The 25,372-nt window shown below is 47.6% G+C and overlaps 1 protein-coding gene across 1 annotated transcript in view; it reads left to right on the forward strand.

Annotated features, from left to right (window-relative positions):
- The window catches only part of EFTUD2 (elongation factor Tu GTP binding domain containing 2), an 85,478-nt gene that overhangs the window by 4,756 nt on the left and 55,350 nt on the right, over positions 1-25,372 (forward strand). The window contains exons 2-7 of the mRNA XM_038754394.1: positions 1,736-1,875; positions 5,120-5,288; positions 11,750-11,828; positions 20,159-20,234; positions 22,212-22,277; positions 22,873-22,908. Coding sequence (XP_038610322.1) covers positions 1,771-1,875; positions 5,120-5,288; positions 11,750-11,828; positions 20,159-20,234; positions 22,212-22,277; positions 22,873-22,908 — 531 coding nt within the window. The 5' untranslated portion in view covers positions 1,736-1,770. The remainder of the gene's footprint in view (positions 1-1,735; positions 1,876-5,119; positions 5,289-11,749; positions 11,829-20,158; positions 20,235-22,211; positions 22,278-22,872; positions 22,909-25,372) is intronic.

The following is a 25,372-nucleotide window of genomic DNA, read 5'->3' on the forward strand; positions in this document are numbered from 1 at the left end:
GGCTTGGGAGTCCGAGGTCGTGGGTTCTAATCCTACCTCTGCAACTTATCAGCTGGGTGACTTTGGGTGAGTCACTTATAATAATAATAATATAATTAATATAATAATCATAATAATAATAACGCCAGTTGTCAGCTGGGTGACTTTGGGCAAGTCAGTTAACTTCTCTGTGCCTCAGTTCCCTCATCTCTAAAAATGGGAATAAAGACTGAGCCCATCGTGGGACAACCCGATCACCTTGTGACCTCCCCGGTGCTTAGAACAGTGCTTTGCACATAGTAAGCGCTTAATAAATGCCATCATTATTATTTATTAAGCGCTCACGATGTGCAAAGCATTGCTCTAAGCACCGGGGACATTACAAGGTGTAACCTCCCCAGCCCTTAGAGCAGTGCTTTGCACATCGTAAGCACTTAATAAATGCCATCATTATTATTATTAAGCGCATACAATGTGCAAAGCACTGTTCTAAGCGCTGGGGAGGTTACAAGATGATCAGGTTGTCCCACAGGGGGCTCACAGTCTTCACCCCCATTTTACAGAAAGAAGCAGCATGGCTCGGTGGAAAGAGCCCAGGCTTTGGAGTCAGAGGTCATGGGTTCAAATCACAGCTCTAACAATTGCCAGCTGGGTGGCTTTGGGCAAGTCACTTCACTTCTCTGGGCCTCAGTCCCCTCATCTGGAAAATGGGGATTAAGACTGTGAGCCCCACATGGGACAACCTGATTGCCTTGTAACCTCCCCGGCGCTTAGAACAGTGCTTTGCACATTGTAAGCGCTTAATAAATAATAATAATAATGATGGCATTTATTAAACACTATGTGCAAAGCACTGTTCTAAGCGCCGGGGAGGTTACAGGGTGATCAGGTTGTCCCATGGGGGGCTCCCAGTCTTCACCCCCATTTTCCAGATGAGGTCACTGAGGCCCAGAGAAGTGAAGTGACTTGCCCAAAGTCACACAGCTGACAGTTGGCAGAGCAGGGATTTGAACCCGTGACCTCTGACTCCCAAGCCCGGGCTCTTTCCACTGAGCCACGCTGCTTCTCTTCACTTCTCTGGGCCTCCGTGACCTCATCTGTCAAATGGGGATGAAGACTGTGAGCCCCCAGTGTCACAACCTGATCGCCTTGTGTCTCTCCCAGCATTTAGAACGGTGCTTGGCACATGGTAAGCGCTTAACAAATTTCGTCATTAATTAATTAACTCCATCATTCATTTCATTCATACATTCAATCGTATTTATTGAGCGCTTACTGTGTGCAGAGCACTGGACTATGAGCTTGGGAAGTACAAGTTGGCAACGTATAGAGACGGTCCCTACCCAACAGCTCTTCCAGACTGTACCCTTCTAGACTGTGAGCCCACTGTTGGGTAGGGACCGTCTCTATACGTTGCCAACTTGGACTTCCCAAGTGCTTACTACAGTGCTCTGCACACAGTAAGCGCTCAATAAATATGATTGATTGATTGATTCTAGCCTGTGAGCCCGCTGTTGGGTAGGGACCGTCCCTAGATGTTGCCAACTTGGACTTCCCAAGCGCTTAGTACAGTGCCCTGCACACAGTAAGCACTCAATGAATACGATTGATTGGATGAATGAATGAACAGCGGGTTCACAGTCTAGAAGGGGGAGACAGACAACAGAAGAAAACCTATTGACAAAAGAAAATAAATAGAATAAATATGTACAAGTAAAATAAATAGAGTAATAAATATGTACAAACATATATACAGGTGCCCCCTGTCTCTGCCCCTTGGGGTGTAGCATCATGGACACAGACCTGTATGACGAGTTTGGGAATTACATTGGACCCGAGCTGGACTCCGATGACGACGACGACGAGCTGGGCCGCGAAGCCAAAGACCTCGATGAGGTAAGGCTGCTGAAAAGCCACGGTTTTCCTCTTCTCGGAGGGAGGTAGAGTACTAGTCATTCGGTTGTATTTATTGAGCGCTTACTGTTATTATTAACAACAACACCATACCTCGTTCTCGCCTGTCCCGCCATCGACCCCCGGCCCACGTCATCCCCCGGGCCTGGAATGCCCCCAATCCCTCCGCCCGTCCGCCAAGCTCGCTCTCTTCCTCCCTTCAAGGCCCTGCTGAGAGCTCACCTCCTCCAGGAGGCCTTCCCAGACTCAGCCCCTTCCTTCCTCACCCCCTCGTCCCCCTCTCCATCCCCCACATCTTACCTCCTTCCCTTCCCCACAGCACCTGTATATATATTTGTACATATTTATTACTCTATTTATTTTACTTGTTCATATCTATCCTATTTATTTTATTTTGTTAGTATGTTTGGTTTTGTTCTCTGTCTCCCCCTTTTAGACTGTGAGCCCACTGTTGGGTAGGGACTGTCTCTATATGTTGCCAATTTGTACTTCCCAAGCGCTTAGTACAGTGCTCTGCACATAGTAAGCGCTCAATAAATACGATTAATAATAATGACATTTATTCAGCGCTTACTATGTGCAAAGCACTGTTCTAAGCGCTGGGGAGGTTACAGGGTGATCAGGTTGTCCCATGGGGGGGCTCACAATCTCAATCCCCATTTTACAAATGAGGGAACTGAGGCACAGAGAAGTTAAGTGACCTGCCCAAAGTCACACAGCTGACAAGTGGCGGAGCTGGGATTTGAACCCATGACCTCTGACTTCAGAGCCCGTGCTCTTTCCACTGAGCCACGCTGCTTCGATTGATTGATTGATAACAAATGCCATCATTATGATTGTTCTCTGGGCCTCAGTTTCCTCATCTGTAAAATGGGGATGAAGACTGTGAACCCCCCGTGGGACAACCTGATCACCTTGTAACCTCCCCAGCACTTAGAACCGTGCTTGGCAAATAGTAAATGCTTAACAAATACCGGCATTATTATTATTAGTCATTCATTCGTTCAGTCCCATTTGTTGAGCGTTTACTGTGTGCAGAGCACTGTACTAAGTGCTTGGGAAGTACAAATTGGTAGCATATAATAATAATAATGGCATTTATTAAGCGCTTACTATGTGCAAGGCACTGTTCTAAGCGCTGGGCACTGGTCGAGACGGTCCCTACCCAACAACGGGCTCACAGTCTAGAAGGGGGAGACAGACAACAAAACAAGACATGTGGACAGGTGTCAAGTCGTCAGAACAAATAGAATTAAACCTAAATGCACATCATTAACAAAATAAATAGAGTAGTGAATATGTCCCTGCTGGGTGACCCCAGGTGAATCACTTTGCCTCTCTGTTTCCTCACCCGGGAAGTGGGGATCCTGGCCTCTCCCAGCCCCACAGGGCGAGGGTGAGGAAAGGAAATGATCCCTGATTCATTCATTCAGTCAGTCGTATTTATTGAGCACTTACTGTGTGCAGAGCACTGGACTAAGCGCTTGGGAAGTCCAAGTTGGCGACATATAGAGACGGTCCCTACCCAACTGCGGGCTCACAGTCTAGAAGGGGGAGACAGACAACAAAACAAAACGTTCATTCATTCAGTCGTATTTATTGAGCGCTTACTGTGTGCAGAGCACTGGACTAAGCGCTTGGGAAGTCCAAGTCGGCGACATCTAGAGACGGTCCCTACCCAACAACGGGCTCACGGTCTAGAAGGGGGAGACAGAGAACGAAACATGGGGACAGGTGTCAAGTCGTCAGAATAAATAGAAGTAAAGCTAGATGCACATCATTAACAAAATAAATAGAATAGTAAATGTGTACAAGTAAAATAAATAGAGTAATAAATCTGTCCAAACATACCGGTTGAATGAATGCGATTGAATGAATATACAGGTGCTGTGGGGAGGGGAAGGAGGTAAGGGGGGGGAGATGGGGAGAGGAAGGAGGGGGCTCAGTCTGGGAAGGCCTCCTGGAGGAGGTGAGCTCTCAGTAGGATGATCAAGTGCCTTGGAAACTCAAAAGCGACGGCAGATTCAGGGGTCGGAGGCCATCCCTGCTAGTCAGGGAAGGCCTCCTGGAGGAGACGGGCCTGCAAAAAGACTTATAAGCAGGGTGGGAGAGTCATTTTTGCGGGATTTGAGGAAGAAGGGGGCGTGGGGTTGGCGGCCGGGGATCATTCAGTCATTCATTCATTCAGTCGTATTTATTGAGCACTTACTGTGTGCTGAGCACTGGACTAAGCGCTTGGGAAGCCCAAGTCGGCAACATCTAGAGACGGTCCCTACCCGACAGCGGGCTCACAGGCTAGAAGGTTGTGATACAGAAGGGGTAGATACGAGGTAATCAAGTTGTCCCAAGTGGGGCTCACAGACTTTTTCATTCATTCATTCATTCAATCGTATTTATTGAGCGCTTACTGTGTGCAGAGCACTGTACTAAGCGCTTGGGAAGTCCAAGTTGGCAACATATAGAGACAGTCCCTACCCAACAGCGGGCTCACAGTCTAGAAGATTGTGATACAGAAGGGGGAGATACAAGGTAATCAAGTTGTCCCATGTAGGGCTCATCGACTTTTTCATTCATTCAATTGTATTTATTGAGCGCTTACTGTGTGCAGAGCACTGTACTAAGCGCTTGGGAAGTCCAAGTTGGCAACATCTAGAGACGGTCCCTACCCAACAGCGGGCTCACAGGCTAGAAGATTGTGATACAGAGGGGGTAGATACAAGGTAATCAAGTTGTCCCATGTGGGGCTCACCGACTTTTTCATTCATTCATTCAATCGTATTTATTGAGCGCTTACTGTATGCGGAGCACTGTACTAAGCGCTTGGGAAGTCCAAGTTGGCAACATATAGAGACAGTCCCTACCCAACAGCGGGCTCACAGTCTAGAAGATTGTGATGCAGAAGGGGTAGATACAAGGTAATCAAGTTGTCCCACGTGGGGCTAACAGACTTTTTCATTCATTCATTCATTCAATCGTATTTATTGAGCGCTTACTGTGTGCAGAGCACTGTACTAAGCGCTTGGGAAGTCCAAGTTGGCAACATCTAGAGATGGTCCCTACCCAACGTGGGCTCACAGGCTAGAAGGGGGAGACTGACAACAAAACATATTAACAAAATAAAGTAAGTAGGACGGGATGGAGGAGAAGGTTGGCGTTAGAAGAGGGAAGCGGGGGGCGGAGGCGATGGAGCGCCTCGGAGCCAACGGCTTTGTCGTGGGGCTGTCAGATGGACGACGATGACGACGACGATGACGGCGGGGAGCACGACGAGGAGCACCCCGGCGGGATGGAAGTCGTGCTGCACGAGGACAAGAAGTACTACCCCACAGCCGAGGAAGTCTACGGGCCCGAGGTGGAGACCATCGTGCAGGAGGAGGACACGCAGCCCCTCACAGGTCAGCCCCGGGGGGTGGGAAGCTGCAGTCCGTCAATCGGCGGTATTTATTGAGCACTCACTGAGCGCGCAACCCTGTCCTAAGCGTGTGGGGGAGTCATTCATTCATTCAGTCGTATTTATTGAGCGCTTACTGTGTGCGGAGCACTGGACTAAGTACTTGGGAAGTACAAGTTGGCAACATTCATTCATTCAGTCGTATTTATTGAGCGCTTACTGTTTGCAGAGCACTGGACTAAGCGCTTGGGAAGTCCAAGTCGGCAGCCTCTAGAGACAGTCCCTACCCAACAGCGGGTTCACAGTCTAGAAGCGGGAGGCAGAAAACAAAACATAAGAGTCCAAAGAGGAATCAATCAATCAGTTGTATTTATTGAGCCCTCACTGAGCGCGCAGCGCTGTCCTCAGCGCGTGGGGGAGTCATTCATTCATTCAGTCGTATTTAGTGAGCGCTTACTGTGTGCGGAGCACTGGACTAAGCGCTTGGGAAGTACAAGTTGGCAACATTCATTCATTCAGTCGTATTTATTGAGCGCTTACTGTGTGCGGAGCACTGTACTAAGCACTTGGGAAGTCCAAGTCGGCAGCCTCTAAAGACGGTCCCTACCCAACAGCGGGTTCACAGTCTAGAAGCGGGAGGCAGAAAACAAAACATAAGAGTCCAAAGAGGAATCAATCAATCAGTTGTATTTATTGAGCACTCACTGAGCGCGCAGCACTGTCCTCAGCGCGTGGGGGAGTCATTCATTCATTCAGTCGTATTTATTGAGCGCTTACTGTGTGCGGAGCACTGGACTAAGCGCTTGGGAAGTCCAAGTTGGCAACATTCATTCATTCAGTCGTATTTATTGAGCGCTTACTGTGCGCAGAGCACTGGACTAAGCAGTTGGGAAGTCCAAGTTAGCAGCATCTAGAGACGGTCCCTACCCAACAGCGGGTTCACAGCCTAGAAGCGGGAGGCAGAAAACAAAACATAAGAGTCCAAAGAGGAATCAGTCAATCAGTTGTATTTATTGAGCACTCACTGAGCGCGCAGCGCTGTCCTCAGCGCGTGGGGGAGTCATTCATTCATTCAGTCGTATTTATTGAGCGCTTACTGTGTGCGGAGCACTGGACTAAGCGCTTGGGAAGTACAAGTTGGCAACATTCATTCAGTCGTATTTATTGAGCGCTTACTGTGCACAGAGCACTGGACTAAGCGCTTGGGAAGTCCAAGTCGGCAGCCTCTAGAGACGGTCCCTACCCAACAGCGGGTTCACAGTCTAGAAGCGGGAGGCGGACCGCAAAACGAAACATAAGAGTCCGAAGAGGAATCAATCAATCAGTCGTATTTATTGAGCACTCACTGAGCGCGCAGCCCTGTCCTCAGTGCGTGGGGGAGTCATTCATTCATTCAATCGTATTTAGTGAGTGCTTACTGTGTGCGGAGCACTGGACTAAGCTCTTGGGACGTACAAGTTGGCAACATTCATTCATTCAGTCGTATTTATTGAGCGCTTAGTGTGCGCAGAGCACTGTACTAAGCGCTTGGGAAGTCCAAGTTGGCAACATCTAGAGACAGTCCCTACCCAACAGTGGGCTCACAGTCTAGAAGCGGGAGGCAGACAGCAAAACAAAACATAAGAGTCCGAAGAGGAATCAATCAATCAATCAATCGTATTTATTGAGTGCTTACTGTGTGCAGAGCACTGTACTAAGCGCTTGGGAAGTCCAAGTTGGCAGCCTCTAGAGACGGTCCCTACCCAACAGCGGGTTCACAGTCTAGAAGCGGGAGGCAGACCGCAAAACAAACCATAAGAGTCCAAAGAGGAATCAATCAATCAATCGTATTTATTGAGCGCTTACTGTGCGCAGAGCACTGTACTAAGCGCTTGGGAAGTACAGGTTGGCAACATATAGAGACGGTCCCTACCCAACAGTGGGCTCACAGTCTGAAAGGGGGAGTCTAAAAGGAAGCTCTGTGAGGGAAAGAGGTTCGGGCCTGGAGGGAGAAGATGGGGATCCGGCCATGAAGAGAGGGGCTGGGACATGAGGAGAGGAGTGGGACATTTATTCATTCATTCAATTGTATTTATTGAGCGCTTACTGTGTGCAGAGCACTGGACTAAGCGCTTGGGAAGTCCAAGTTGGCAACATCTAGAGACGGGCCCTACCCAACAGCGGGCTCACAGGCTAGAAGGGGGAGACAGACAACAAAACTATTGAGCGCTTACTGTGTGCAGAGCACTGTACTAAGCGCTTGGGAGGTACAAGTTGGCAACATAGAAAGACAGTCCCTACCCAACAGCGGGCTCACAGTCTAGAAGGGGGAGACAGACAACAAAACAAGACACATTAACAAAATAAAATGAATAGAATAAATATGTACAAACAAAATAAATAGAGTAATAAATACATACAAACATATACTTTCATTCATTCAATCGTATTTATTGAGCGCTTACTGTGTGCAGAGCACTGGACTAAGCGCTTGGGAGGTACAAGTTGGCAACATAGAAAGACGGTCCCTACCCAACAGCGGGCTCACAGTCTAGAAGGGGGAGACAGACAACAAAACAAGACACATTAACAAAATAAAATGAATAGAATAAATATGTACAAATAAAATAAATAAATAGAGTAATAAATACATACAAACATATACTTTCATTCATTCAGTCATATTTATTGAGGGCTTACTGTGTGCAGAGCACTGTACTTAGTGCTTGGGAGGTACAAGTTGGCAACATAGAAAGACGGTCATCATCATCATCATCAGTCGTATTTATTGAGCTCTTACTGTGTGCAGAGCACTGTAATAAGCGCTTGGGAAGTAGAAGTTGGCAACATATAGAGACAGTCCCTACCCAACAGAGGGCTCACGGTCTAGAAGGGGGAGACAGGGAACAAAACAAAACACATTAACCAAATAAAATGAATAGAATAAATATGTACAAACAAAATAAATAGAGTAATACATACAAACGTATACTTTCATTCATTCATTCAGTTGTATTTATTGAGCGCTTACTGTGTGCAGAGCACTGGACTAAGCGCTTGGGAGGTACAAGTTGGCAACATAGAAAGACGGTCATCATCATCATCAGTCGTATTTATTGAGCGCTTACTGTGTGCAGAGCACTGTACTAAGCGCTTGGTAAGTACAAGTTGGCAACATATAGAGACAGTCCCTACCCAACAGCAGGCTCCCAGTCTAGAAGGGGGAGACAGACAACAAAACAAGACACATTAACAAAATAAAATGAATAGAATAAATATGTACAAATAAAATAAATAAATAGCGTAATAAATACATACAAACATATACTTTCATTCATTCAGTCATATTTATTGAGCGCTTACTGTGTGCAGAGCACTGGACTAAGCGCTTGGGAAGTCCAAGTTGGCGACATCTAGAGACGGTCCCTACCCAACAGCGGGCTCACAGTCTAGAAGGGGGAGACAGAACAAAACCAAACATATAAACCAAATAAAATAAATATGTACAAATAAAATAAATAAATAGAGTAATAAATCTGTACAAACATATATACAGGTGCTGTGGGGAGGGGAAGGAGGTAAGGCGGAGGGATGGGGAGGGGGAAGAGGGGGAGAGGAAGGAGGGGGCTCAGTCTGAGCACTCACTGAGCGCGCAGCGCTGTCCTAAGCGCTTGGGGGAGTCCATCACAACGGAGCGGGTCGGCACGTTCCTCGCCCACGAGGGGCTCGTGGGGAAGACAGACCTCCGTAGGGCAACGTGAGGGACGGACGCAGGTATGATAATAATGGTATTTGTTAAGCGCTTACTATGTGCTGAGCACTGTCCCGAGCGCCGGAGTAGATACAAGCTAATAAGGGCGGACACAGTCCCTGTCCCACATGGAGCTCACAGCCTTCATCCCCATTTTACAGATGAGGTCAGTGAGGAAGCGAAGTGACTGGCCCAAGGTCACACCGCAGACAGTGGCGGAGTGGAGATTAGAACCCAGGTCCTTCTGATTCCCAGGCTTGGGCTCTGTCCACTAGGGCGTGCCTGGGATATAATAATAATAATAATAATGGCATTTATTAAGCGCTTACTATGTGCAAAGCACTGTTCTAAGCGCTGGGGAGGTTACAAGGTGATCAGGTGGTCCCCCGGGGGGGCTCACAGTCTTAATCCCCATTTTACAGATGAGGGAACTGAGGCCCAGAGAAGTGAGGTGACTTGCTCAAAGTCACAAGTACAGCACTTGGCACATAATAATAATGATGGTATCTGTTAATAATAATAATAATAATAATAGTGGCATTTATTAAGCGCTTATTATGTGCCAAGCACCGTACTAAGCACTGGGGAGGTTACAGGGTGATCAGGTTGTCCCACGTGGGGCTCGCAGTCTTAATCCCCAGTTTACAGATGAGGGAACTGAGGCCCAGAGAAGTGAAGTGACTTGCCCAAAGTCACCCAGCTGACAGCTGGTGGAGCCGGGATTTGAACCCGTGACCTCTGCCTCCAAAGCCCGGGCTCTTTCCACTGAGCCATGCTGCTTCTCTGTTAATAATAATAATAATAACGTTGGTATTTGTTAAGTGCTTACTATATGGCAAAGCACTTTTCTAAGCCCTGGGGTAGATACAAGGTAATCAGGTTGTCCCCCGAGGGGCTCCCAGTCTTCATCCCCATTTTCCAGATGAGGGAACTGAGGCCCAGAGAAGTGAAGTGACTGGCCCAAAGTCACCCAGCTGACAGCTGGCGGAGCCGGGACTTGAACCCGCGTCCTCTGCCTCCAAAGCCCTGGCTCTTTCCACTGAGCCACGCTGCTTCCGTGGATAATAATAATAATGATGGCATTTGTTAAGCGCTTACTATGTGCAGAGCACTGTTCTAAGCGCTGGGGGGATGCAAGGTGATCAAGTTGTCCCACGTGGGGCTCACAGTCTTAATCCCCTTCCTTCCTCCTTCCCCTCCCCACAGCACCTGTATGCATGTATATATGTTCATACGTACTTATTACTCTATTAATTTATTTATTTTACTTGTATATATCTATTCTATTTATTTTATTTTGTTAATATGTTTTGATTTGTTCTCTGTCTCCCCCTTCTAGACTGTGAGCCCGCTGTTGGGTAGGGACCGTCTCTATATGTTGCCAACTTGTACTTCCCAAGCGCTCAGTACAGTGCTCAGCACACAGTAAGCGCTCAATAAATACGATTGAATGAATGAATGAATCCCCATTTTACAGATGAGGGAACTGAGGCCCAGAGAAGTTAAGTGACCTGCCCGAGGTCACACAGCAGACATGTGGCCGAGCCGGGATTCGAACCCATAACCTCTGACTCCAAAGCCTGTGTTCTTTCCAGTGAGCCACGCCGGGCCCGTGGGCTGTGGTCGGGGAGTGGCTCGGGAGGGTAAAGCGAGGCCGGCTCGGGCCGAAGCAGGCCAGTTGTGCCTCCGGGATCAATCAATCAATCAATCGTATTTATTGAGCGCTTACTATGTGCAGAGCACTGTACTAAGCGCTTGGGAAGTACAAATTGGCAGCACATAGAGACAGTCCCTACCCAACAGTGGGCTCACAGTCTAAAAGGGGGAGACAGAGAACAGAACCATTCATTCATTCATTCAATCATATTTATTGAGCGCTTACTGTGTGCAGAGCACTGTACTAAGCGCTTGGGAAGTACAAGTTGGCAACGTATAGAGACAGTCCCTACCCAACAGTGGGCTCACAGTCTAGAAGGGGGAGACAGACAACAAAACCAAACATACCAACAAAATAAAATAAATAGAAGAGATATGTACAAGTAAAATAAATAAATAAATGAATAGAGTCTACAAGGGGGAGACAGAGAACAAAACAAAACATATTAACAAAATAAAATAGAATACGCACAAATAAAATAGAGTAATAAATTCATACAAACATATACATATATACAGGTGCTGTGGGGAGGGGAAGGAGGTAAGGCCAATCCTCATTTTATAGATGAGTGAACTGAGGCATAGAAGTGAAGTGACCTGCCCCAAGTCACATCTTTACATCAACAACATGACGGCTGCTCCTATCAGCAATCCATCCATCAATCAGTGGCATTCACTGAGCGCTTACAGTGTGCAGAGCACTGTACTAAGAGATTGGCCGCATACATTACAACAATGTTGGCAGAAACGTTCCTTACCCACAAGGGGCTTACAGTCTTCAGAGGGAGGACAGACATTAAAAGAAAGTGCTGCGGGGCTGAAGATCGGGGGGCAGATCAAGAGCTTAGATCCAGGTGCATTAGAGAGGGGGCCACGGCAAGCAGAACCAAACATACCAACAAAATAAAATAGGATAGAAATGTACAAGTAAAATAAATAAATAAATAAATGGAGTAATAAATATGTACAACCATATATACATATATACAGGTGCTATGGGGAAGGGAAGGAGGCGGCGAAGGTATATTTGGGCGCGTTGGCGGCGGAAAACGGGTTCGGGTGTTCGGTTTCCTCTCCAGAGCCCATCATCAAGCCGGTGAAGACCAAGAAATTCTCCCTGATGGAGCAGACGTTGCCAGCCACGGTCTATGATATGGAGTGAGTAGCCGGGCCTCGGGCCTGCTCGGATCCGTCCTTCCTCATCATCATCAGTCGTATTTATTGAGCGCTTACTAATCAATCAATCAATCAATCGTATTTATTGAGCGCTTACTATGTGCAGAGCACTGTACTAAGCGCTCGGGAAGTACAAATTGGCATCACATAGAGACAGTCCCTACCCAACAGTGGGCTCACAGTCTAAAAGGGGGAGACAGAGAACAGAACCAAACATACCAACAAAATAAAATAAGTAGGATAGAAATGTACAGGTAAAATAAATAAATGAATAAATAAATAGAGTAATAAATATGTACAACCGTATATACATATATACAGGTGCTGTGGGGAAGGGAAGGAGGTAAGACGGGGGGATGGAGAGGGGGACGAGGGGGAGAGGAAAGAAGGGGCTCAGTCTGGGAAGGCCTCCTGGAGGAGGTGAGCTCTCAGTAGGGCCTTGAAGGGAGGAAGAGAGCGAGCTGGGCGGAGGGGCAGAGGGATTGGGGGCATTCCAGGCCCGGGGGAATGTGCAGAGCACTTTCCTGGGTGGGCGGCCAGCGGGAGGGGACCATTTCATTCGTTCATTCATTCAGTGGTATTTATTGAGCGCTTACTGTGTGCGGAGCACTCGACTCAGCGCTTGGAAAGTACAAATCGGCAACGTATCATCATCATCAATCGTATTTATTGAGCGCTTACTATGTGCAGAGCACTTTCCTGGGTGGGCGGCCAGCGGGAGGGGACCATTCATTCATTCAGTGGTATTGAGCGCTTACTGTGTGCGGAGCACTCGACTCAGCGCTTGGAAAGTACAAATCGGCAACGTATCATTATCATCAGTCGTATTTATTGAGCGCTTACTATGTGCAGAGCACTTTCCTGGGTGGGCGGCCAGCCGGGGGGGACCATTTCATTCGTTCATTCATTCAGTGGTTTTTATTGAGCGCTTACTGTGTGCGGAGCACTCGACTCAGCGCTTGGAAAGTACAAATCGGCAACGTATCATCATCATCAATCGTATTTATTGAGCGCTTACTATGTGCAGATCACGGACTAAGCGCTTGGGAAGTACAGATTGGCAACATATAGAGAGAGTTCCTACCCAACAGTGGGCTCACAGTCTAAAAGGGGGAGACAGAGAACAAAACCAAACATACTAACAAAATAAAATCAATAGAATAGATAGGTACAAATAAAATAGAGTAAAAAATATGTACAAACATATATCCATATAGACAGGTGCTGGGGGGAAGGGAAGGAGGTAAGATGGGGGGGATGGAGAGGGGGATGAGGGGGAGAGGAAGGAAGGGGCTCAGTCTGGGAAGGCCTCCTGGAGGAGGTGAGCTCTCAGCAGGGCCTTGAAGGGAGACAGTCCCATACCCAACAACGGGTTCCCAGTCAAGAAAGGGGAGACAGACAACAAAATAAAACAAGTTCCTCCCAAACGCCCCATTTTCAAAGTGCCCGGGGGGGGCCCGGGGATTCATTCATTCAATCGTATTTATTGAGCGCTTACTGTGTGCAGAGCACTGGACTAAGCGCTTGGGAAGTCCAAGTTGGCAACATATAGAGACAGTCCCTACCCAACCGTGGGCTCCCAGTCTAGAAGGGGGAGACAGACAACAAAACAAAACGGGTTAACGAAATAAAATAAATACGTACAAATAAAATAGAGTAATAAATACGTACAAATATATATATACAGGTGCTATGGGGAGGGGAAGGAGGTAAGGGGGGGGATTCATTGTCGTATTTATTGAGCGCTTACGGTGTGCAGAGCACTGTAGTAAGCGCTTGGGAAGTCCAAGTTGGCAACATATAGAGACAGTCCCTACCCAACCGTGGGCTCCCAGTCTAGAAGGGGGAGACAGACAACAAAACAAAACAGATTAACGAAATAAAATAAATACGTACAAATAAAATAAATAGAGTAATAAATATGTACAAATATATATACAGGTGCTGTGGGGAGGGAAAGGAGGTATGGGGGGGATTCATTCGTATTTATTGAGCGCTTACGGTGTGCAGAGCACTGTACTAAGCGCTTGGGAAGTCCAAGTTGGCAACATATAGAGACGGTCCCTACCCAACAGCGGGCTCACAGTCTAGAAGGGGGAGACAGACCACAAAACCAAACATACTAACAAAATAAAATAAATAGAATAAATATGTACAAATAAATACAAATTACAAAGTACAAAGAAATGTACAAAGAAACAAATGTACAAATAAATATGAGTAAACATGTACAAATAAAATAGAGGAATAAATCCGTCCAAACATATATACATATGTAGAGGGGCTGTGGGGAGGGGGAGGATGGGGAGGAGGGGGAGAGGAAGGAGGGGCCAAGTGTGGGAAGGCCTCCTGGAGGAGGTGAGCTCTCAGTAGGGAAAATGGGGGAGAATCCCCCCCAGGCCCAAGGGCCCGTCCGGTCTCCGTGCCCAGAGCGCGTCTGAGCCTGGAAAAATAAGGCACCACCCGGCCAGGGGCTTTACCTCTCCACACTCTTGGAGAAACTGGGCATTGGATGGATGCCCTCCTGGACATCCTCTTTTAGACTGTGAGCCCACTGTTGGGTAGGGACTGTCTCTATATGTTGCCAACTTGGACTTCCCAAGCGCTTAGTACAGTGCTCTGCACACAGTAAGCGCTCAATAAATACGATTGATGATGATGATGATGGACATTCATCTCGTGGTCAGAGATGGACCACCCCCACAACCTTGACTCTCCCTTCTCCATCCCTGACTCTCTCCCCGTGACCCGACGTGGACCATCCCGCCCTCCTGACTCTTCCCCAGGGACCCAATATGGACCATCCCCTTACTCTGACTCTCCCCTCTTCATCCCCGACTCACCCCCAATCAATCAGTCGTATTTATTGAGCGCTTACTGTGCGCAGAGCACTGTACTAAGCGCTTGGGAAGTACAAGTTGGCAATGTCTAGAGATGGTCCCTACCCCAGTGACCCAACACGGACCAGCCAACATCCCTGACTCTCCTCTCTCCCTCCCTGACTCTCCCCCATTCATTCATTCATTCAATCGTATTTATTGAGCGCTTACTGTGTGCAGAGCACTGGACTAAGCGCTTGGGAAGTACAAGTTGGCAACATCTAGAGACAGTCCCTACCCCAGTGACCCAACACGGACCAGCCAACATCCCTGACTCTCCTCTCTCCATCCCTGACTCTCCCCCATTCATTCATTCATTCAATCGTATTTATTGAGCGCTCACTGTGTGCAGAGCACTGTACTAAGCGCTTGGGAAGTACAAGTTGGCAACATATAGAGACGGTCCCTACCCCAGTGACCTAACACGGACCATCCAACATCCCTGACTCTCCTCTCTCCATCCCTGACTCTCCCCCCTCCATCCCTGACTCTCCCCCATTCATTCATTCATTCAGTCGTATTTATTGAGCGCTTACTGTGTGCAGAGCACTGTACTAAGCGCTTGGGAAGTACAAGTTGGCAACATATAGAGACGGTCCCTACCCCAGTGACCCCGTCCAACACCCCGACTCTCCTCTGTCCACCACCACCGCGGTGACCCAACATGGACCATCCAACACCCCCGACTCTCCTCTCTCCATCCCTGACTCTCCCCCGTTCATTCATTCATTCAATCGTATTTATTGAGCGCTTACTGTGTGCAGAGCACTGGACTAAGCGCTTGGGAAGTCCAAGTTGGCAACATAGAGAGACGGTCCCTACCCGACAGCGGGCTCACAGTCTAGAAGGGGGAGACAGAGAACAAAACATATTAACAGAATAAGATAAATAGAATGAATATGTACAAGTAAAATAGAGTAATATATACGTACAAACATATATACATATCATCATCATCATCATCAATCGTATTTACTGAGCGCTTACTGTGTGCAGAGCACTGTACTAAGCGCTTGGGAAGTGCAAATTGGCAACATATAGAGACAGTCCCTACCCAACAGTGGGCTCACAGTGTAAAAGGGGGAGACAGAGAACAAAACCAAGCATACTAACAAAATAAAATAAATAGGATAGATATGTACAAGTAAAATAAATAAATAAATAGAGTAATAAATATGTTATATATTAGTCATTAGACGTATATTAGTCATTCAAGCGTATTTATTGAGCGCTTACTGTGTGCAGAGCACTGGACTAAACACTTAGGAAGTCCAATTTGGCCACAGATAGAGACGGTCCCTACCCCACGACGGGCTCACAGGCTAGAAACCGGTGAGAAGCAGCGTGACTTTGTGGGCGGACGGAAGGACCTGGCTTCTAATCCCGGATCCGGGATGACCTTGGGCAAGTCATTTCATTTCTTTGTGCCTCAGTGACCCCGTCTGCAAATTGGGGATTAAGACCGTGAGCCCCATGTGGGACGGGGACCGTGTCCGACCTGGTTGGTCTGTGAATCAGCGGTATTTTTTGAACCCTTATTACGTGCACAGCACCGCGTTAAGCATTAGGGAGAGTACATTGCAACAGAATTAACAGGCGTATAATAAAGCGCTTTCCGTTTGCCGGGCGCTGTACTGAGTGTTGGGGTAAGCACAGTGCTTCTCACGCCGTTGAGAAGCCGCGTGGCTCAGTGGAAAGAGCCCAGGCTTTGCAGTCAGAAGTCAATCAATCAATCATATTTATTGAGCGCTTACTGTGTGCAGAGCACTGGACTAAGCGCTTGGGAAGTCCAAGTTGGCAACAGAGACAGTCCCTACCCAACAGTGGGCTCACAGTCTTGAGTTCTAATCCCGGCTCTGTCACTTATCAGCTGTGTGACTTTAGGCAAGTCACTTCTCTGGGCCTCAGTTACCTCATCTGGAAAGTGGGGATTAATAATAATAATAATGATGGCATTTGTTAAGCGCTAACTATGTGCAAAGCACCGTTCTAAGCGCTGGGGGGGATACAAGGTGATTAAGTTGTCCCATGTGGGGCTCACAGTCTTCATCCCCATTTTACAGATGAGGGAACTGAGGCTCCGAGAAGTTAAGTGACTTGCCCAAGGTCACACAGCTGACATGTGGCGGAGCTGGGATTAGAATTAAAACTGTGAGCTCCACGTGGAACAACCTGATGACCTTGTATCTCCCCCAGGGTTTTGAACAGTGCTTGGCACATAGTAATCGCTTTAAAAAATACCATTATTATTATTATTGCAAGCTCATCAGGTTGGACACCATCTCCATCCCGCATGGGGTTCATAATCTTCAATCCCCCTTTTACAGATGAGGTAACTGAGGCCCATTAAGTGACTTGCCCAGGGTCACACAGCAGACATGTGGCGGAGCTGGGATTAGAATTAAGACTGTGAGCCCCACATGGAACAACCCGATGACCTTGTATCTCCCCCAGGGTTTAGAACAGTGCTTGGCACATAGTAAGCGCTTAAAAAATACCATTATTATTACTATTGCAAGCTCATCAGTTTGGACATAGTCTCCATCCCGCGTGGGGTTCATAATCTTAGTACAGTGCTCTGCACACAGTAAGCGCTCAGTAAATACGATTGATTGATAATCTTCAATCCCCATTTTACAGGTGAGGTAACTGAGGCCCATTAAGTGACTTGCCCAAGGCCACACAGCAGACATGTGGCGGAGCTGGGATTAGAATTAAGACTGTGAGCCCCACATGGAACAACCTGATGACCTTGCATCTCCCCCAGGGTTTTGAACAGTGCTTGGCACATAGTAAGCGCTTAACAAATACCATTATTATTATTATTATTATTATTATTATTATTATTATTATTATTATTATTGCAAGCTCATCAGGTTGGACACCGTCTCCATCCCACATGGGGTTCATAATCTTCAATCCCCATTTTACAGATGAGGTAACTGAGGCCCATTAAGTGACTTGCCCAAGGTCACACAACAGACATGTGGCGGAGCTGGGATTAGAATTAAAACTGTGAGCCCCACATGGAACAACCTGATGACCTGTATCTCCCCCAGGGTTTAGAACAGTGCTTGGCACATAGTAAGCGCTTAACAAATACCATTATTATTATTATTATTGCAAGCTCATCAGGTTGGACATAGTCTCCATCCCGAATGGGGCTCATAATCTTCTATCCCCCTTTTACAGATGAGGTAACCGAGGCCCATTAAGTGACTTGCCCAGGGTCACACAGCAGACATGTGGTGGAGCTGGGATTAGAATTAAGACTGAGCCCCACATGGAACAACCAGATGACCTTGTATCTCCCCCAGGGTTTAGAACAGTGCTTGGCACATAGTAAGCACTTAGCAAATATTATTATTATTATTATTATTATTATTATTATTATTATTATTATTATTGCAAGCTCATCAGGTTGGACACCGTCTCCATCCCGCATGGGGTTCATAATCTTCGGTCCCCATTTTGCAGGTGAGGTAACTGAGGCCCATTAAGTGACTTGCCCAGGGTCACACAGCAGACATGTGGCGGAGCTGGGATTAGAATTAAAACTGTGAGCCCCATATGGAACAACCTGATGACCTTGTATCTCCCCCAGGGATTAGAACAGTGCTTGGCACATAGTAAGCGCTTAGCAAATACCATTATTATTATTATTATTGCAAGCTCATCAGGTTGGACACAGTCTCCATTATTATTATTATTATTGCAACCTCATCAGGTTGGACACAGTCTCCATCCCGCATGGGGTTCATAATCTTCAATCCCCATTTTATAGATGAGGTAACTGAGGCCCATTAAGAGACCTGCCCAGGGTCACACAGCAGACACGTGGCGGAGCTGCGATTAGAATTAAGACTGTGAGCCCCACATGGAACAACCTGATGACCTTGTATCTCCCCCAGGGATTAGAACAGTGCTTGGCACATAGTAAGCACTTAACAAATACCATTATTATTATTATTATTATTATTATTATTATTATTATTATTATTATTATTACAAGCTCATCAGGTTGGACACTGTCTCCATCCCGCATGGGGCTCATAATCTTCAATCCCCATATTACAGATGAGGTAACTGAGGCCCATTAAGTGGCTTACCCAAGGTCACACAGCAGACATGTGGCAGGGCTGGGATTAGAATTAAGACTGTGAGCCCCACATGGAACAACCTGATGACCTTGTATCTCCCCCAGCATTTAGAACAGTGCTTGGCACATAGTAAGCGCTTTGCAAATACCAATATTATTATTATTATTATTATTATTATTATTATCATTATTATTATTATTATTGCAAGCTCATCAGTTTGGACACCGTCTCCATCCCGCATGGGGTTCATAGTCTTCAGTCCCTCTTTTACAGATGAGGTAACTGAGGCCCATTAAGTGATTTGCCCAGGGTCACACAGCAGATACGTGGCAGAGCAGGGATTAGAACCCAGGTCCTGTGGTTCCCATGGCCCATACCTCAGCCATTAGGCCACGCTGCTTCCCTTAATTTATTGAGCGCTTGCTATGTGCAGAACACTAATAATAATAATGATAATGGCGTTTATTAAGCGCCTGCTATGTGCAAAGCACTGTTCTAAGCACTGGGGAGGTTAGAGAAGCAGCATGGCTCAGTGGAAAGAGCACGGGCTTTGGAGTCAGAGGTCATGGGTTCGAATTCCGACTCCACCACATGTCTGCTGTGTGATCTTGGGCAAGTCACTTAACTTCTCTGGGCCTCAGTTACCTCATCTGTAAAATGGGGATGAAGACTGTGAGCCCCACATGGGACAACCTGATCACCCTGTATTCTCCCCAGCGCTTAGAACAGTGCTGTGCAAATAGTAAGCACTTAACAAATGCTTATTATTATTATTATTATTGCAAGGTGATCAGGTTGTCCCACGGCGGGGCTCACAGTCTTAATCGCCATTTTCCAGATAAGGGAACTGAGGCACAGAGAAGTTGAGTGACTTTCATTCATTCATTCATTCGTATTTATTGAGCGCTTACTGTGTGCAGAGCACTGGACTAAGCGCTTGGGAAGTCCAAGTTGGCAACATATCGAGACGGTCCCTACCCGACAGCGGGCTCACGGTCTAGAAGAGTCCCCCAGCTGACGAGTGGCGGGGCCGGGATTTGAACCCACGACCTCTGACTCCAAAGCCCGCGCTCTTTCCGGCGCTTAGAACAGTGCTTTGCACATAGTAAGCGCTTGATAAATGCCATTATTATTATTATTATTATTATTTCCACTGAGCCACGCTGCTTCTCAAGTTGGTAGACGTGTTCCCTGCCCACCAGGAGCTTACAGTCTGGAGCCTTGCCTAGCGTCGTGTGCCCGAGGCATCTCGCTGGGCCCCGGGGACTTGGGGGGACGCCGAGATTTGGGGGGGCGACTCCCTGAGGTCCGTCTCCTCTCTCTTCCCTCGTAGCTTCCTGGCAGATCTGATGGACAACTCGGAGCTGATCAGGAATGTGACGCTCTGCGGACACCTCCACCACGGCAAGGTGAGGATGACTGAGTCAATCAGTCGGATTTATCGAGCGCTTACTATCAATCAATCAACCAATCGTATTTATTGAGCGCTTACTGTGTGCAGAGCGCTGGACTAAGCGCTTGGGAAGTACAAGTTGGCAACATATAGAGACAGTCCCTACCCAACAGTGGGCTCACAGTCTAAAAATCTACTATGTGCAGAGCACTGTCATAATAATAGTAATAATAATGATGATGGCATTTATTAAGCGCTTACTATGTGCAAAGCACTGTTCTAAGCGCTGGGGAGGTTACAGGGTGATCAGGCTGTCCCACGGTGGGGACTCAGTCTTAATCCCCGTTTTCCAGATGAGGTAACCGAGGCACAGAGAAGTGAAGTGACCTGCCCAAAGTCACACAGCTGACAAGTGGCAGAGCTGGGATTTGAACCTATCAATCCATCAATCAATCAATCGTATTTATTGAGCGCTTACTGTGTGCAGAGCACTGGACTAAGCGCTTGGGAAGTACAAGTTGGCAACATATAGAGACGGTCCCTACGCGACAGTGGGTTCACAGTCTAGAAGGGGGAGACAGACAACAAAACAAAACATTAACAAAATAAAATAAATAGAATAGATAAATAAATAGAGTAATAAATCTGTACAAACATATATACATACATACAGGTGCTGTGGGGAAGGGAAGGAGGTAAGATGGGGGGGATGGAGAGGGAGACAAGACTGAGCCCCCTTCTTCATCTCCCCCTCCCCATCCCCCCGCCTTACCTCTTTCCCCTCCCCACAGCACCTGGATATATGTATATATGTTTGTACGGATTTATTACTCTATTTATTTTACTTCATCATCATCAATCGTATTTATTGAGCGCTTACTGTGTGCAGAGCACTGTACTAAGCACTTGGGAAGTCCAAGTTGGCAACATATAGAGACAGTCCCTACCCAGCAGTGGGCTTACAGTCTAAAAGACTTGTACGGACTTGTACGTATTTATTCTATTTGTTTTACTTTGTTAATATGTTTTGTTGTCTGCCTCCCCCTTCTAGCCTGTGAGCCCGCTGTTGGGTAGGGACCGTCTCTAGATGTTGCCAACTTGGACTTCCCAAGCGCTTAGTCCAGTGCTCTGCACACAGGAAGCGCTCAATAAATGCAATTGAATTGAAATGACCTCTGACTCCAAAGCCTGGGCTCTTTCCACTGAGCCACGCTGCTTCTGTACTAACAGCTTGGGAGGATACTTGGCCGAGAAGCAGCGTGGCCCAGTGGAAAGAGCCCGGGCTTGGAAGTCAGCGGTCAGGGGTTCAAATCCCGACTCTGCCAATTTTCAGCTGTGTGACTTTGGGCAAGTCACTTCACTTCTCTGGGCCTCAGTTACCTCATCTGGAAAATGGGGATTAAGTCTGTGAGCCCCCCGTGGGATCACCTGATCACCTTGTAACCTCCCCAGCGCTTAGAACAGCGCTTTGCACCTAGCGCTTAATAAATGCTATCATTATTATTATTATTATGTCTGCTGTGTGACCTTGGCCAAGTCACTTAACTTCTCGGAGCCTCAGTGACCTCATCTGTAAAATGGGAATTAGGACTGCGAGCCCCCCGTGGGACCACCTGATCACCTTGTAACCTCCCCAGCGCTTAGAACAGTGCTTGGCACGTAGTAAGCGCTTAATAAACGCCATCATTATTATTATTTAGACTGTGAGCCCACTGTTGGGTAGGGACTGTCTCTATACGTTGCCAACTTGGACTTCCCAAGGGCTTAGTACAGTGCTCCGCACACAGTAAGCGCTCAATAAATACGATTGATGATGATATTCGCAAAACCGGTCCCCGGTTCGGAAAGGTCCCACCGTATTGGACGCCGGGCTGTGGTTTAGACCCCGCTTTCTTTCCCCGCCTGCGCTCTGCTCCGCGGCCCCCCGCCGCCCACCCCGGGGTGGGGGGTCCGGCCCCGGGTGCGAAATCCGGTTTTCTCTCCCCTCTCTCAGACTTGCTTCGTGGACTGTCTGATCGAGCAGACCCACCCGGAAATCAGGAAACGCTATGACCAAGATGTAAGTAGGAGCCGCCCGCCGCGGACCCTCCGTCCATCCCTGCGTCCGTCCGCTCCGATCCTCTAAGTTGGAGACCAGCAGGACGCGGTTCCGGAACTGTCGCCTCCGCCCGGTTGGGAATCAGCCCCGGAAAACCCAAAGCGGGCGGGATCAGGGGCTCCTAATAATAATAATAATAAAGATGTCATTTATTAAGCGCTTACTATGTGCAAAGCACCGTTCTAAGCGCTGGGGAGGTTACAAGGTGATGAGGTTGGCCCACGTCTTCACCCCCATTTTCCAGATGAGGGAACTGAGGCCCGGAGAAGTGAAGTGGCTTGCCCAAAGTCACACAGCTGACAATTGGCGCAGCCGGGATTTGAACCCACGATCTCTGACTCCAAGACTCCAAGGGTTTTGGGGTCGCGGTTCCCCCGGGGCCGTGGCCGACCGGCCCTCAGCGGGCTAGACCGGGCCCTGTCTCCGGCCATCGCTGGGCGGGTGACTCTGTATTGGACGGTCCCCCGCTCCCGGTCCCGGATCGGGCCTCGGGGGCTTTGCCGGGGGCGGGAGAGGAGGCCGAATTCGGCCGCTCACGGCGGTTGTGTCTCCGCAGCTCTGTTACACCGACATCCTGTTCACCGAACAAGAGGTGAGTGCGTCCTGAGGGCAGCCAAGCCCACCCGTGCGGGCAGGTGGGCCGCTGGGCTCCGTTATTCAATCAATCAATCGTATTTATTGAGCGCTTACTGTGTGCAGAGCACTGGACTAAGCGCTTGGGAAGTACAAGTTGACAACATATAGAGACGGTCCCTACCCAACAGTGGGCTCACAGTCTAAAAGGGGGAGACAGAGAACCAAACCAAACAGACTAACAAAATAGAATAGATATGTACAAGTAAAATAAATAAATAGAGTAATAAATATGTACAAACACATATAGATACATATCATCATCATCAATCGTATTTATTGAGCGCTTACTGTGTGCAGAGCACTGGACTAAGCGCTTGGGAAGTACAAGTTGGCAACATATAGAGACAGTCCCTACCCCAACAGTGGGCTCACAGTCTAAAAAGGGGAGACAGAGAACAAAACCAAACAGACTAACAAAATAAAATAGATAGAATAGATGTGTACAAGTAAAATAAATAGAGTAATAAATATGTACAAACATATATAGATACATGTCATCATCATCAGTCATATTTATTGAGCGCTTACTGTGTGCAGAGCACTGGACTAAGCGCTTGGGAAGTACAAGTTGGCAACATATAGAGACAGTCCCTACCCAACAGTGGGCTCACAGTCTAAAAGGGGGAGACAGAGAACCAAACCAAACAGACTAACAAAATAAAATAGAATAGATATGTACAAGTAAAATAAATAGAGTAATAAATATGTACAAACACATATAGATACATATCATCATCATCATCATCATCATCAATCGTATTTATTGAGCGCTTACTGTGTGCAGAGCACTGGACTAAGCGCTTGGGAAGTACAAATTGGCAACATAGAGAGACAGTCCCTACCCAACAGTGGGCTCACAGTCTGTCGGTCCTGTTTATCGAGCACTTACTGGGTGCAGAGCACTGTACTGAGCGCTTGGGAGAGCATAATAGAACAATAAACTGGACATTCCCTGCCCAAAACGAGCTTACAGTCTAGAGGGGGAGACAGGCATTAATAGAAATAAAGAAATGACAGATAGAGAGGGGCATAAAAATAATAATAATAGCGTTTATTAATAATGATGATGGCATTTGTTAAGCGCTTACTATGTGCAAAGCACTGTTCTAAGCGCTGGAGAATAATAATGGAGAAGCAGCGTGGCTCAGTGGAAAGAGCACGGGCTTTGGAGTCAGAGGTCATGGGTTTGAATCCCGACTCCGCCACATGTCTGCTGTGTGACCTTGGGCAAGTCACTTAACTTCTGAACCTGTTACCTCATCTGTAAAATGGGGATTAAGACTGTGAGCCCCACGTGGGACAACCTGATCACTTTGTATCCCCCCAAGTGCTTAGAACAGTGCTTTGCACATAGTAAGCGCTTAACAAATGCCAACATTATTATTATTATTATTAATGATGAAGCGCTTACTATGTGCAAAGCACTGTTCTAAGCGCTGGGGAGGTTACAAGGTGATCGAGTTGTCCCACGGGGGGCTCACAGTCTTCATCCCCATTTGGCAGATGAAGTCACTGAGGCCCAGAGAAGTGAAGTGACTTGCTCAAAGTCACACAGCTGACCATTGGCAGAGTCGGGATTCGAACCCATGACCTCTGACTCCCGAGCCCAGGCTCTTTCCACTGAGCCACGCTGCTTCTCCAGAGTTATAGATATAGGCACATCATTAGTAAAATAAATAGAATAATAAATATGTACACGAGTGATGTTGGGCCGGGAAGGGAGTAGGGGCGATGGGGAGGGAAGGCTCAGTGTGGGAAGGCCTCCCGGAGGAGGTGAGCCTTCAGTAGGGCTTTGAAGGGAGGAAGAGAGCTAGTTTGGGGGATGTGAGGAGGGAGGGTATTCCGGGCCAGGGGGAGGACGTGGGCTGGGGGTCGGCGGCGGGACGGGCGAGAACGAGGCCTAACGGTGAGGAGATCAGCGGCGGAGGAGCGGAGGGTGCGGGCTGCGATGGACAAGGAGGGAGCGAGGGGATGGACTGGGAGGCCACGGTGAAGTAGCCAAGTACATAACCGAATGGACCGGCCAATGTGCTGCGGGGAGATTCATTCATTCAATCGCATTTCTTGAGCGCTTAATGTGTGCGGAGCACTGGACAAAGCGCTTGGGAAGTCCAAGTTGGCAACATGTAGAGACGGTCAATCAATCAATCAATCAATCGTATTTGAGCGCTGACTGTGTGCAGAGCACTGGACGAAGCGCTTGGGAAGTCCAAGTTGGCAACATATAGAGACGGTCAAACGATCAATCGATCGTATTCATTGGGCGCTTACTGTGCGCAGAGCACTGGACGAAGCGCTTGGGAAGTCCAAGTTGGCAACATAGAGAGAAGGTCAATCAATCAATCAATTGATCATATTTATTGGGCACTTACTGTGTGCAGAGCACTGGACGAAGTGCTTGGGAAGTCCAAGTTGGCAAC

Source organism: Tachyglossus aculeatus, chromosome 11, assembly GCF_015852505.1.
Source record: "Tachyglossus aculeatus isolate mTacAcu1 chromosome 11, mTacAcu1.pri, whole genome shotgun sequence".
Classification (NCBI taxonomy): Eukaryota; Metazoa; Chordata; class Mammalia; order Monotremata; family Tachyglossidae; genus Tachyglossus; species Tachyglossus aculeatus.